Consider the following 15,832-nt stretch of genomic DNA (forward strand, 5'->3'; position numbering starts at 1 on the left):
AAACTGGCCCCCGGTTTAAAAAGTTTGAGGACCCCTGTCGTAGAGAGTTATATGACTGATTCATACCCACAAGTGTATTACTTGAATACAAGTATCACATAGTGAGTGACTTGCAAGAAGACAAGGATCCACCCCACAGCTTGCATGTCAATCTTGGTGCAGCGCATGGAAAAATTCACTTTTCCAACAAAAAAGTTAACTGGCTGGGAGATTCTGAGTGTTATCGCTCAAATAAAGGAATATTTTTACATGCTGTCAAATTGGCAGTTTGTAAGATGCTCTGACTGACAAGAACTCTAAACCAATCAATCAATTCATTCTATTTTGGTGCACTTTCCCCCATAAGATTCAGTTCACACTAGTGTCTATTATCCATCACAAAGGATAGTTTTGTGAGTTAACCACAGAACTCAGAGGGCCCAAAATATTTTAGTCCACACAACCTTCCTTATTCAGATCAGGGATACTTGTATATATCCTGTGTCTTTTAAATGAAGATAGATCTCTTATATTGATTATTCTGTGCCATCCATCATCAAAACTAAGAAAAATCTTCAAGAACTCTACAACTACATTCAGAAGGGTATCTTAAACATCCATTTGTTGAAATGAATTCAACTGGGTTTGTTCAATGTTTTCTGAATGCAGAGTTTGAAGTCTTTGGGCTAAGATGTCAGAGGAAGTACAGTACACTTAAAACTTAGTGCACACTGTCCTTAATTTTAATGATCTCTGTAAAGACTACAATCAGGTTAGGTGGCCTTAACATTTACAAAGGTTTTCTTTCCTGCAGATGATTCTTCCCAACTATCATTGGGACTATTAGAAGACGTGGCTAGTGCAAGGATAGGCAGACTTCAACGGACCATATATTTTGGACTACAAGCCTCACAGTGCCTATCATCACCATGGAAGCTGCAGTCCAATGCATGTGAAGGACTAGAGACAAAAAAATTCCTGCATTACCACCATCCCCCAATAGCTTGAGATGTCAATTCGATGGATCTTCCCACATGGGCCATCTCAACTTCTTGGATACTTACTATACAATGTCTGCAAAGGCTTTCAGCAAGGGCTTAGACTGGTACTCGATGCCATATTTTCCACATATCGATTTCACCAAGGGGGCAACTTTCCAATAATTGTGCCGGGGCATAGTAGGGAAGAGGCTGTGGGGGAAAAGTCATAGGTTGTAGGATCGTGTGCCTTGATTCCAAGAGCTCCTGAACCCTCTTCCTCTTTCAGCAGACTCACAAAATAACTGACTATAAAGCCTGCTGAAGGGATTCTAATGTTTCTTAACCTGGCGACCTCTTTTCAGATCAATTGCATGGCCAAAGATTAAAGAACTGGTATATTTTTCTTGGTCTGCTGGAAGATTTCAATCAATCTCAGCGTTGAAGGGTGAGGTAAGAGCAATCCCAAACTGTGAATTTGAATATTCAGAGGGAGTGCAACTCAATCTAACATAGAAGTGATAGGTATTTCTGTAGGTCACCTTACTGATCGATTTCAAGACCTCAAGAGGTCAATTGTGCTCATGACTGTGCAACCTCCATACCATGAAAATGTCAGCCTCTTGAGTCATCTGGTACCCCCTTTTCCCAGCATCTTTCAAGGTCACTTACTACAGCATGAAATGTAGTTTCCCCTGTCAAACCCATTCTCCTGAGGAAATAAATAATTTCCATTCTGATTCTAGGCCTCACAGCTGAGAGAATCCTTGAGCTGGAATATCCCCAAGAAGTCTTCTTATTCCTCAAAATGAAATGGTTTACTCACTGATGCTCAATCTGAAAGTTGAGGTGCCCGCTGAACCAGTCATTGAATAGGGACTGATCTACATTGCATGTTGCCTGGAGCTGGAGTGAAATAAATAAATCACTACATTAGGATATTGCAACTTCACTTGTAGATGGACATTTCTATTAATGGGTGTCATTCCCAAACCTCTAACTTTCATCATGGAGACAGAAGATACAAAATAACAGCGCTGTAGAATAGATGCAAAAAGCTCCATGGGAACTTCTGATATAATCACAATATTGTGACTTGACTTCTAACTAATTGGATTTCCTATGCATCTTCTCAGCTGGACTATGCAGAAGAATGAGCATGGATTTTGTTTTAATGGCAGAATGGCAGTATGAGATATTTCTTGGTGGCTTGACAATTTACACTTTGAGCCTCCAGATGTTTGAAGCTACAGCTCTCATGACCTCATGCTCAGGGGTCATTTTGGCTGGAGTTTTGGGAACTCAAAAGTCCAAGACATTTGGAGAGCCAAGTGTTCTTTAAAAATGCTATACACACAGTGATAGCCATCCCTTTCACTCAGCCAAGATTTTCTCTAGCCCTTCATGATGCTAGACATTGTCATGATTGCTTTTTTTTTTTTTTTTTTTTTTTTTTGCTTTCAAGGCTCTTATTCATAATCCTAGCTAGTGGGAGATGTGTGGTATGTAACTCACCTGAGTTGATACCCAGTCCACATTTTGGTCGTAATCAATATTCATCGGGATGTGGTTCATTTGGGTCACCCAGACAAACCAGTGACTTTCAATGACCCTGCACAGAACAAATAAATTAATGAATACATTTTTACTCTTCCAAAAATCTATGGGAAATTTAGTCACCATTTCATCAAAGCAGTTTTGAAAGAGGCCAGGAGAGCTACATAATTAGAATACCATTATTCAATGCCATTAGGCAAAAGAAAAGGAACAAACTGAAAAGGTGTGTTGAAGAAATATTGAATGGAGACTTGGGAGATGAATGTTCATTGGTTCAATTTAGCTGCCACATCACAGTTGACCCAAGCTGAATAAGTGTCAACAATGCAATGCAGCAGTTAAAAAAGCCAATGTGGTTCTAAAATGCTGTCTAGATGGAGGAGAATAATAATCTTACTCTGTTCTACATTGGTCAGCCCTTACCTCGAAGACTGTGTCCAGTTCTGGGTATGACAATACTAAAAAGCTAGTATACATCTAAAGAGGGTTGACCAAAATGGAAAAAGATCTCAAAGCCAAGCCCAATGAGGAGTGGTTTAGGGAGTTGAGAAAAGAAGGATGACAGGAGACATGATAACCATGTTTAAATGTTCGAAATAATGTTATACTGAAGAGGAGGACATGTTTGTTTGTTTGTTTTTTTTGCTGTTCTAGAGACATAATAGGTGCAAATTGCAGGGAGAGAGATTTCACCTAAACATTAGGAAGAACCTTCTAACAATACGAGCTGTTTTGTGTGAAATATGTTTCCTTGCAGTCAGTGAAATCTCCTCTCTGGAGGTTTTTAATCAGAGGCTGGATAGCTATCTGTCAGGATTGGTTTGATTAAGTGTCCCTGCATGGTACAGAGCTGGACAGCATGGTCCTTATGGTCTCTTCCAACTTTATGATTCTATACATTCACTGAGCCAGTAACCCATTGGATAACCTTGGCCCAGTCACTTCCTCTCAACCTGGCCGACTTCACAGGGCAAAGCAGGGAGAAGAAAAGTCATGTACACTGCATTGAATTCATTAGCAGAATGGCTGGATCCACATTCACTTAATAACTATTTTAAAACGTATGTATCTGCTACCAGGAAAAGGATTATAGGGGAATTTAATCATAATTACTCAGTGAAGACTTTTGGGATCGGGGGCGGTGGGGGGGGGGGGGGGAGGAAGGAAGTGCAACTATTATGCAGTGAAAAAGAAATCCAGCTACAGGAATTCAAGGAGGCAGGCGCTTAGGACTTCAAAATGCCATGGGGGGGGGGGGGGGGGCTAAAAATGGGTATGTTACTATTACATGGTGCAACAATTTTTGATAGTTTTTTATTGTGTTTTATGGATAGAATTTACAGCTAAAGTGGGGGGAAAACATTTCATTGTTTTCAACATGGTGCAACTATTACACAGTGAAATACAGTATTTCATTCTCATAAACATGAATAAGTTCAAATGTTTTCTCATGTTGGGTAATATTGCGTTTTTGCACATTTTGATTTTTTTTAAAAAAAATACACAATCCTTTTCTTAATTTAATCAAAAATGGTAGTGTTTGGTACAAAAACATTTGCATATATAATATAATATATTTTGCAAATAAAATAACATATAGTGCTAAATATATGTGGTTTCACATTTTGTGACAAACCTTTCACAAGTCCCTAGAAATGTGAAAAATGATACTGTGGGTGGGAAAATCTCCAAGTATTTTTCCATCCTTAAAACATCAAAATGATGTTTTAAGAAAATGTTGGCCTGTTTTTGATGCAAATTGAGGAATGAAATGGTGGCAGAGATTTATATTGAGAGATTTATATTGTTTTGATCCTAGGGATGCACAGAACTTCTTGGTGTATCCATTGCATAGAAGCATATCTACCTATGAGCCAAATCCATCTTAGCCATGGTTTTATCTATAATTTTTACAGTAAAATGAAATCTTCATATGTAACTACAGACAGGACCAGATCATACTACTTGGGAAATTCTGGGAATTGCAGATCAACTAAGTAACTTTTCTAAACACTGGGCAGAACTCTGGATATAACACTGTTCGCGCGCGTGTGTGTGAATGTGTACCCATAATCATTCATATGCATGGAATCGTGTCTAAGGGCCATTATCTGATAACCCCAAGTGATTAAAATACATTGAAATGTAAAAACTAACCTGACCAGGAGAAAAAGCCCAATAAGGCCCTTCAGATTCAGAAAAAATGAAAATGTTAGAAAGAACCGGATATAGAAAGTAACCATCCAGGCGAGGTCCTGCCAGAAAAGAGAAGAGAAAGGTTATGAAGACAGTATTATTGAATACAGGTAGGGCATGCACTTTAAAGCCCACCTAGCAGTCCATACCTGTGCCCCTACAAAAATATAAGCCCCACTCAGGTGTACACATTCACATCCATTTATATCTATATTCCTCACAAGGACTTAAACTACATAACCTTCTCTTGCTAACTCTAGTTTCAGTTAAGTTTAATATTCAGCTGCAGCCTCAATGTATATGTTTAAGTCCAATTTTAGGATGAAAGCACAAGTTTAGAAAAGGGTACATTTAACCAGACCAAGGGTACATTTAACCAGACTTAAAGTAGGTCAAGTTCTTGTGATCCTAGGGCAACCAAGCTGACTTAATCCTCTTTAATCTCTATTTCCTGTTTAATCCCCAATACACACGCTATCCCTTGTCTGGAGTACAGAAGCTGAATTTCATATTCTTCTTGTGACTAGGTCTTGCTATAACTATGCTGCCTGGCCATAATCACAGTAGGTGTATATATTTAGAGCCATTTTGCAGGAGAACCCATACTCCAGGCATGTGTGTGTCTTAGTGATTAACAGGCTGAGGAGTATGGGAAATAGTCAAACAAGACAGAAAAAGGAAGTAAAATAGTACCCATTCATACAGCTATTGTTTGTAGAGGATGCAAATGCACAGCAAGAGTAGCATGGATTGGGAACTAAATCCTGAGGTGCTTATTCTGTAGCAAGGTAAAAAGGGGCTGTGCTGTGTATGTGTGTGTATACACACATACAAACACTCTGTACCAGCTATCAAGCTTTGCTGAGTTTTGGAGTAGATAATGAAACAGAAACATGGTCTACAGCTAATTTTGAGGGGGACAGTGGCTTGAATTTTAGAACATGCTTTGAGAGTCAGGGTTCAAATTCCTCCTTGGCTATACACTCTCAGCTTCAGATGAAGATAAAAGCAAACCCAATTTGAACAAGTCTTGCCCCTACCCTTGCCCCAAAAAACCATGGCAGGTATGCCCTAAGTCTGAAATAATTTCAAGACGCAGAAGGCACAAAACCAATGCATTGCTTTCAACTGCGAAAAGCCTATTGACAACTCTGGAGGAGCAGGGAAGTAACATAAGCGCTAACAAAGGGTCTTAAGCCTTCATTTCCAGTTTAGTTTAAAGTTTAAAGTATTACTTTGCAGTTCCAAACAGTGTGGAAAAGAAGGGAAGTGTGTGTTGAAAGCAGGACAGTACATTTGACTTTAAATAATGGGTACAGGTTACAAAAGGCTCTCATTGTGAGCTTCTAAACTAACTCTACCACTTATAAATAATTATTTTTGCTCATCTTCAAAGACAAGGTATGAAATGTGAAAGCCTGCGGGGAAGTTTGGGAACCATCCAACGTAGTGCATGAAGCGTTAGGGCGGTGGGGGTGGGGCGGAGGGAGACACGTGTCTGATGCAAATTGCTACTTTCTTTTTTCTTGTTAATGCATGTTGTAATTTTGTTAAGGATAACTGACAATTTAATTACATTTATGAAAATCTTCTATCTGTTTTCAAATCTATTTTGAATCTATTTTAATTTGTAAGGTGCCTCAAATTCCAGTGCTCGGGGGCAAGCAGGAAAAAACTGACATGAATAAACCTAATAATATAAGGGGAACACATTTTGCTGCTGGCTCTAAGGAAGGCAATCCTTCCCCTTGATGTCAGGAAAAGCCAAGTTCAAGCATGTTACTCACCGCCCACTGCTTGCGCTGGACAGCAAAGTAGAAGACATACCACTGGAGGTAGAAAGGCACCAGAGCTGGTGGTCCAACTAGGGAAAAATACAAGACACATCCATAACTAAACCCACTCAAGAGCAGAGAGGGCTAAGCACATTGTAAAACTACAACTCACATTTTCCCATAACATTGAGTCATGGCAGTTAAAGTGGTGTCAAACTGCATCAGTTCTACTGTATAAACACACTATAAGTCAGGGACAGATAATAATAATAATAATAATAATAATAATAATAATAATAATGCACTTTGTTTATATTCTGGTTTATCTCCCTGGAGGGACACAGAGCAGATTACAATACACATATGAGGCAAACATTCAATAGCTTTTACACAACAGTGAACAATGATATACAAAACAAAAAAAGGTAAAACCCTTTCCCTTTTTTCCATCTTTGGCATCTGGAAGCAATGCCCAACTCTGGCCATGGGGATGTGCTCTTGTTACATTTTTCCATGTTGAGGAGTCTATTGTCCATAGACATCTCTGATGGTGTTGCTGGCATGTCTGCATATCTGTGTGGGATGCCCTTTTACCTTCCTGCCAAGGTGGTACCTATCGATCTACTCACATTGCATGCTTTCGAACCACTAGGTTGGCAGAAGCTAGAGCTAACAGTCAGGAGCTCACCCCTACTCGTGGGTATTCATGAGCTAAATTTTGCTGCTTAACTGAATCACTGTGGGCAAAGCTTATTTCCTTACTCCAAGTCAAATCCTTTCTGAGATAGACGTGGAGGGGAGAGAGGAACTGTGCTGCAGCCTTAAAGGGCACTACTGGACTATAGAAGGCAAGAGAGGGGAGAAGCCAGCACAATCCCTCTCTCTGTGCAGTTATTCTCACCCCCCCTCTCTCCACAGACAATGGGGAAAGGAGACCAGATGACATCTGAGGGTAGGCTCAAGTGCCTCAAAATTATCAGATCTTTTTGGAGATTCCTTGACAAACAGTCCAATTTGCTTTCCAAGAGTCAGTCTCCATTCCTCCTTCAACAGAAAAGAAGGCCTCTCTGCTTCTTTGCTCATATCTGTTTCATGGGACTTCTAAGAGAACTTCACCCTGCAATTGATATCCCATAGAAGCAGAGTTTGGCCAAATCAGACTACTGGGTTGACCTGGCTCAGTCTTGTCTCTACTGACCGGCGATCTGTTCCCCAGCTGTTACCTGAGGCATTCGGCACAAGAAGAGAACAAGATAAGCGCCCCTCCATTGCCTGGGCAATAATTAATCATGATGGGATACAGGCAGGCATCCCTTTGACTATGAACAAAATGGATGAACACAACTAGCTATAGAAGATGTTGAAACAGCAGAGAATACCTTCCTGTTTCAATAACCCATATAAGCAGTTCTTGAAAATAGGCATTAGAGCTCATTGGCTAAAAATATTAAATTCTCTCTATATCACAGGTTACAGGATTCCACAGGACAAAACCATGGCAGGAAAAGTGGCACCAGAGGGCTCTAACTGTGAAAGAGTCCTTGATCTATGGCAACTATCGCCATTAGGAAGAGAGGCAAAGAAAAACAAACAAAAAAACAAAAACCTGCACACACACACAGACACAACTATATGTACTATATACACATATCTCACAAACTGGATAGAATATGAGCAACTAAAATCTATGAGCTTTTTTGGGGGGGGGGTGAAATTAATTTATAAAACAATATTTGGCATTGGAAAAAGAGGAAATACTCACGGATAAAAAAGTATTTGTGCTGATGGTTGTAAGGCATAAATTTCTTTTTCTTTATACCAAGCTGTGTGAGAGAGAGATGAGGAACCACAGTAAGTCAAATGGCTCTCCTCAAACAGAGGGCTACTCCACATCAACTGAAGCATATCGACACATTTCCTGCCATCTGAGTGTTGTTCTTCAAGATATCTTTCTTGTGCCCATACTTGGATGACACTAGCTCAGACACAGTTTGTGTATTCTCAATCAGAGCAAAAGAGAAACACAATCTCAGCATTATCTCCTGCTATGCCTGTATGTTTTAGAAGCTACATCCTCTTCGTTTTCAATGATTTTCCATGTTTAGAAGGCCTTTAGCAAAGTAAACTAATCTGGAGTGATAAGAAACATCATAATGCTATGGACTGGAACAAAGTGCAATATGACCTGACATGATGCCACAAGAATGTGAATTAATATTATTGTTGTTTTAAATTGCTTATTTTATTATGTTTTATCCTTAATATTGATGTATTTGGATTGTTGTTTACATGTTTTTAATATGTTGTAAGCCGCTTTAGGTCCCAAGAAGGAGAAAAGTGGGATATAAATAAAGATGATGATGATGATGATCATCATCATTGTTGTCGTCATCATCATCTTTCAGCCAACTTAGTAGGCCTGGGTAACAACGGAAAAATTTGTTTCTAAAATCAATTCGTTTTTGGGGGGTTTTTGCGTTTCGATATTTAAAAGAATTCTGAAATTTTTCTTTTAAAAAGTTCGATATTTATGAAATTTCGTAAATGTAAAAAAAATTATGAAACATTAACGAAACAAATACGAAACATTAACGAATCGATTTGTTAATGGCGGACGCGACCGCGCAATACGCTAAAAAACCTCCAAATGGGACAGGGGGAACTTCTGAAGCTTCCCTCTCCCTCTGTTGTTGACTGTTGGTGTGATATTATAATTTTTTTCACTAATTAAACAAAAAACAACTATAAAACTTGCCCCAGACATGCAGAAATAATAACGAAACGACCTCAAACCGATAACGAAACGAATACATAACGAATCCGAAGCATTTACGAAACGAATTTAAAAATTCGTTTCGTTTTTAAGTTGCTCCAGAATGGTTCGTTATCGCTTCGTTATAAAAAAAATAATGAATTTTTAACGAATTACGAATTAACGAAATGAAACCGCCCAGCCCTACAACTTAGCCTCTTTAAAAATTCAAATACATGCAATGCCTAAATATTTTTTTCCAGCAGGGGACAGCAGAGAACTTTAATTCCAGTGACTGATCCCATGAACTCTAATCCAGCTCACTTTGAGACTTGTCAATTAACCAGATACCAGCCTTGAATAAAAGCTTAGTCAAATCATCTCCTTGTTCACCATAAAACAATATTCCCCTATGTCACCTGTGCATTTTTCCTAAGTGGAAATGATATGTATCATTTCAGGATAGTTTGGGAAAGTTACGTTTTGAATGACTCCCCGAATCCCAGAACCCCTTGGCCGGCCTGACCAGTGGCCATGTTGATTGGAGGATTTGAGGAGCTGCCATTGAAGTAACCCTACATTTCTGTTTCCCACTGAGGAGAGTCATGGGAGTAAAAATACCCTGCCAAGGCTCCAGGAAAAAAAAGTGTTCCTGGGTTTGGAGAGAGAACAAGGGGGCAGCCAACAGTGGCAACTTACAAGACAGGAGTAACCACATTCCTTCTAGAGATCTGGCTGGGTTCACTTGAAAGCCTGGTCAAATTTTGCTCTCAGATTTCGAACCCCCCCCCCCCAAGCTTCCTTAGATTTATTGCCATATCTTTGTTTCTCTCACTTGCATTCTTCAGCTTTTCCATTTCTTGCCATGCTTTCTTGTCATAGGAAGAAATAGTGTTTTTAATGAAAGCAGTTGAAAGAAAAAACAATGGCAAACACAATGTGGTCACAAAAATCGATACAGGCAAAGTGAAATCAATCCATGCAGATCAAAAGCGATCTGGCTGAAATCATTAATTCTAGAAATGCTCAATGAAACATCTATTTGGGTCCTGATCATCCAGAACCATCAACTTTCTGAGAGTCAATAAAATAATGAGAGCAGTATGAAAGAAAGCTAGAAAGGCAGAGAGGTCTTGGGTTGTATAGATACACGTTTTATATATTGTTATGTAACTTACCCAACTCAGCACAATAGAGACTACAACTCCAATCATGCCTAACAAAAGCCTTGCTGGCTGAGAATGGTCAGAAATTGAAATGCTCTCTTCATGTAGCGATGTGTCAAATGAAGCCACCAAGGCTACTTTTAAGACCACCAATATCTCCAGGCCTCTTGGACCACCGCCTTTCACAAGAAACCTGAGTGAATTCTCTCTCAGGAAGCCTTTGGGAGAGGCAATTTCCCTTCAAATAGGTTGCACAGGCTCATTACAAAAGTCAACATTTGATTACTTTTGGAGGGTGTTTTTTTGTCTTCTTGGAAAAATACAAGAAGCAGAGAATTGACCCCTCCACAATGGTGCCTGCACCTGTTTATGATTAGGAGAGGAAGTTTAATAGTGGTTCTGGAAGTTTAATAGTGGCAACGTGTGTATGTAGATCTACAAGCATGTTTGAGAGTGAAAGAGGAAAAATGCTTGGTAATTTTGAAACAAAGAGAGGGAGTCTAATGATTCTCAGCTAAACCCGAGGCAAGGCTTTCACAGGCTGCCCCTCTGAAGAATCTTCAATTTCTATAATTTCTCATTAGCTAACAGGCACACTCTACTTGTGCCATTAAAAATTAAGCAAATGACATTAAAGCAAGCTAGGACTTGAGGGCATTCTTATCCAAAGGATAATTGCTCATTCAAGAAACCTTCTGATTATTCAAAGGAAGAGGGACATGGATTGCAAAACAGTTGTTTTATAAGTGGTTGAAAAAAACCCAGATTTTGAAAATGCTGCTTTTTGAGACTATAGTTCCCAGACGCCATCAGACAGTCACACTGTCTGGGAAAAGAAACCACTTTTCCAGTCTCCACATTAAGAGACTTAGTGGGAAATAAGGCAATGACCAAAAACCCATCTGGCTCTGCTATTAAGTTTCCATCTTGGCAAGGAAGTGGTTTTAATTTATGAAATGAATGCCCGAGGCCCCTTCCACACAGCTGAATAAAACACCACATGTTCTGCTTTGAACTGGAATACATGGCAGTGAGGACTCAGATAACACAGTCCAAAGCAGATATTGTAGTATTTTCTGCCTTGATATTCTGGGTTATATGGCTGTGTGGAAGGGTAAAGTAAAGGTAAAGTCTAGTCGTGTCTAACTTTCAATGGAGATGGTGCTCATCTCCATTTCTAAGCCGAAGAGCCAGTGTTGTTTGTAGATTCCTCCAAGGTCATGTGGCCAGCATGACTGCATGAAGCACCATTACCTTCCTGCATAAGCTGTACCTATCGATCTACTCACATTTGCATGTTTTTGAACTGCTAGGTTGGCAGAAGCTGGGCCTAACAGTGGGAGCTCACCCTGTTCCCCGGATTTGAACCACCAACCTTTCAGTCAGCAAGTTCAGCAGCTCAGTGGTTTAACCTGCTGCACCTCCAGGGGCCCAATGTGGAAAGGTCCTGAGACAAAGCAACCTTTCTGGAATATCTCCATATACTTAAGTAATCAAAGCAACATGGGCTTGAAATGAGCTACTGTACTTAGATACAAGTGAATTATTTCCTGCATAAAAACATTCCTGTTCTAGTAACTAGATTTTTTTTTTTAAAAAAAAGTGTGGTGGTAGTGATTTTTGATCAGGGAAAATTTTGTGATTTAAACAAAACATTAGAGATGTGAGTTTAAATACTCCCTACCAAGGCTCCTGGAAATAAAATAACTCAGGATTAATACAGGAAAGTCAATAACACATTTCCCAATATATTCATTCATTTTTCAAATCAGCTGGGATGTATACAATTCCAGGTTTAATTAGAGCAGTGAAGAAGGAAGAAGTAGGGGGTGGCCAAGAATTTCTCTGTAGGAAAACCCCCATTTATGAAGGTGTTACTATCCTCACTTTTTGGAAGTGGCCAAAAGAGCAACATAAGCATAGTTACAGGTATTCAAAACTCTAAAAATACAAAAACAAGCAACTATAAAGAACTGCAGCCTGGGCCAGCTCAAGATATTTTGCCACCAAAGAGCAAAATAGCACTGCCTTCCGTTCAATGTAGGAAAGTGAACTGAATTGGCAGTTGAACCTCATTTCATCACTAGCGACATTGCTTACTGCTCCAACATTTTATCACCACCACCATGTTGCTATCCAAGTAGACTGCTTCATTCTGTCTAATGCAAAAGTCAGCGCTGCCTGTACTACATGCCTTTTCAGAATCTGCTGGAGATTGATTGTCATTAATTCCATAAAATCTGGAACTTACCCTTTTCATTTTAACAAATTAAAACAAAATCTAACAAAGCCAGTTTTTACTTTCTTCACATTGTCTTTCACCACAACGTTCCTATGGTGCTGCCTCTGAAGCCCCAAAGATCTATTTGAGTTGAGTTTTAAACAAGACCACACTGATTCCACTGGCTGGAAATAACAGTTTAAGTCAAGAGAGTTCAATATAACTAATCCAGCACTTCATATTTTATTTCTGTGGCAAGCCGCAAAGCAACAATTGAGCAAAGTCAGGGAAGCGAAGCTTTTCAAAGGCAATTTATCTGGCAACATCAACTCAAAAGAGAATATTAGAGCAAATAAAAGGCAGATGGTATTAAGCAACCTCTCAAATCTCAGCAACATCCTAAGAAGATTAAGACGTGAACCAAAAGCTTTGCAGAAACATTTTCTGCTTCCAGGTCAGAGGTTTCCGCCTCAATGGCAAAGAAGAAATAAATATAGGGTTGCTGTTAGTTTTCCAGGATGTATGGCCATGTTCCAGAAGCATTCTCTCCTGAAGTTTCACTTGCATCTATGGCAGGCATCCTCAAAGGTGGTGAGGTCCTCACAGCCTCTGAGGATGCCTGCCATAGATGCGGGTGAAACACCAGGAGAGAATGCTTCTGGAACAATGCCATATAGCCTGGAAAACTCACAGAAACCCGGTGATTCTGGCCATGAAAGCCTTGGACAATACAAATAAATATACTTTAGGACCTGGCCATACATATGGTAACTGTTACAAAAATGCCAGCATGCCTAGACAATATAATACCAATGCAAACATATAAATATGTACTATCACTTTGCCTTTGGTAGAACAATTCTAACTTTTCCTCTTGGTAATACAGCCAGCCTTGTCCTCCCTCTATTCTCAAACCTGAATTTAAGCAACAGGTCTGCATTACCTAATCCCTGTAGTATCCAAAGGCACAGAGATACTGACCAAACATAGAACTATACAGCAGGGGTGGAGAACAACCAAAAGTGGATGAACTGCAACTCCTGGCATTCCTCATCATTGGTTATACTGGCTACAGCTGATAGGTTTTTCCCTCCATAACATCTGGATGCCCACATAATTCCCCACTCTTACAGCATTTCACATTGTCCATTCCCTATGCCCACTGCTCAAGTTCTACGAGATGTACCTCCACAGAGAGCTTTTTTCCCAAGGCAAAAATCAAAGGATGCATGTTGAGATCAGGGTCTTTGCGGAAGCAGTTTGGTTTAGCATGGTGCTGGAAATGCCAATGATTCCACCAGCTGGCTGGAGCCCCCTACAAAAAACAAAAGAACAGAGAAAGATCCTGCATTCTCCCCTACACAGAAGATGCAGCAAAGTCCTACCCCAAGCAATAATGAGCCTTGAGGTAAATCCCAAGGAGCAGCACAAATGCTATTACTCACCTTCAGATGCCCAATCACAAATTTGTGAACCCAATGGTTCCACTTTGACTTGCCAAAGACTGAGAGGTGTCCCAAGTCATGCTGAAGCCAACCAGCTTGGGCCTGAAAAGCAAGACTCTTGCTAGAACAATTCAAATGTACACAGTGCGTTTCAGCATAAGAAAAAAAAGTCAGGAGGAGTTTCTAATTCTGGGAACTTATAATTGAGTGCTTGATGGTAGAGAGAAAGGGCCCGTCCAGACAGGACCTTTATTGCGGGAACTTCCACAATAAAGGAGGGACTGTCCAGACAACTTTCTGGACAGTCCCACATTAATTCGCTACAAATCAGGAAAATCCTGGTTTGTAGTGAATTAATTTGATAGTGGATTTATTCCACACCTTCTTGGAAAGTGCGGGATAAATCCACTATCTCCGGTGTCTGGACTACAGTCCAGACACCATTCCCACAGTTTACCAGGCTAAATAAGCCCGGTATTCTGTGGGAATACCCACCCCCCTCCCCACAAGCCTCCAGGTCCTTTTGAAAAGTAAAAAAGAACTCACCAGGCCTGCAGTTTTCCCTCCAGAGCAGCTCTCACTCCTCCCCTCCCCCCTTCTCCTGGTGCATCATTTGCACATGATGGGAGAGCTGTTCCAGGGGAAACTGCAGGCCTGATAAGTTCTTTTTACTTTTCAAAAGGGTCTGGGGGCTTGGGGGGAGGGGGAGAGGGCCTCCGAACATTAACTTGGGCTAGACCCGAGAGAACGTCTGAACAACCCACCCCAAAAAGTGCACGCTTTCTGTGGTGGGTATGGACAGGCTCCCAGACACATCCGTGTTATTTTAACATGGATGCTTCTAGGACAAGGGCTGGTCTGGATCTGGCCAAAGACAGGGATGGGCGAACCCAACGTCAATTAATCCTAGAAGTGGACTTAGTAAAATAAATTTGCACCCAAAGACATTATATGACCATCCCTTCCTACGCTTTGGGACAACACTGTCCTTTTCCATCACATTTTAGTGGTGGTCAGTGTTGTTTTATGATGATTTCTAATATTATTGTCTCAAATATATTACTGTATTCATTTTTGTAGTGCAGATTTTTAAAAGCTTCAACTTTTATTGCATATCTCCCAGGATGTGATTCATATATTAATAGATGGGTAATGCTATAGGCAACTTTGCTATAGGCAAAAACACTGAGCCAAAAACCCGATGGAAAAGGTCAATTCTGAAAAAAGATTGGAAGGAAGTAAAGACATCCCTTGTCCTTACTTCTTACAAACAGAAAGAATAGGAAAAAGGGCACCATTGTTTAACAGAAGGAAAGTCCTTGGCAGCAAAGTGTGGTAAACTAGGAAGGCAAAAAATTGAAATCAAAACAGATGCCTGTCTTCACAGAGATGTACAGACACTTTGTTTATTCATGGGTAGTCTTCTTGCCTTAATCCAAGAATTCCACCCAATGGAAAAGGAAGATATCCCATTGCAACACCAGCCTCATCCTTTGCCCTGTGCCATCCTGACTGGCAGACATTACCTGGACAGTGCCAAGCAGCAATCCAGTGAAGAGAAAAGGCAGCAAGGAGGCCCCAAAGTACCACATGTTGAGCCAAGCAACCACATCCAGCACCACGATGTGAACAAGGTACAGGAAGAAGAAGAGACGGTCAGGTTGCAGGAGCCCCATCTTTTCCACAGTAGCACGCAGTTCACGAAAGTCCTCTGTAAGTTGTTTCTGTGGGGTAATTACAATATTACTATCAACTTGCCCTGCT

The 15,832-nt window shown here is 40.3% G+C and overlaps 1 protein-coding gene across 1 annotated transcript in view; it reads right to left on the reverse strand.

The window, feature by feature from the left end:
- Nucleotides 1-15,832, reverse strand: part of LOC132771973 (acyl-CoA (8-3)-desaturase-like) — a 31,042-nt gene that overhangs the window by 2,140 nt on the left and 13,070 nt on the right. Inside the window, exons 3-11 of the mRNA XM_060770603.2 lie at nucleotides 15,595-15,792; nucleotides 14,069-14,170; nucleotides 13,810-13,938; nucleotides 8,247-8,307; nucleotides 6,497-6,573; nucleotides 4,671-4,768; nucleotides 2,472-2,568; nucleotides 1,783-1,862; nucleotides 1,044-1,169 (exon numbers count right to left, since the gene is read on the reverse strand). Of these exons, the coding sequence (XP_060626586.2) occupies nucleotides 1,044-1,169; nucleotides 1,783-1,862; nucleotides 2,472-2,568; nucleotides 4,671-4,768; nucleotides 6,497-6,573; nucleotides 8,247-8,307; nucleotides 13,810-13,938; nucleotides 14,069-14,170; nucleotides 15,595-15,792 (968 nt within the window). The remainder of the gene's footprint in view (nucleotides 1-1,043; nucleotides 1,170-1,782; nucleotides 1,863-2,471; nucleotides 2,569-4,670; nucleotides 4,769-6,496; nucleotides 6,574-8,246; nucleotides 8,308-13,809; nucleotides 13,939-14,068; nucleotides 14,171-15,594; nucleotides 15,793-15,832) is intronic.

The sequence above is a fragment of the Anolis sagrei genome, chromosome 1 (genome assembly GCF_037176765.1).
Source record: "Anolis sagrei isolate rAnoSag1 chromosome 1, rAnoSag1.mat, whole genome shotgun sequence".
Classification (NCBI taxonomy): domain Eukaryota; kingdom Metazoa; phylum Chordata; class Lepidosauria; order Squamata; family Dactyloidae; genus Anolis; species Anolis sagrei.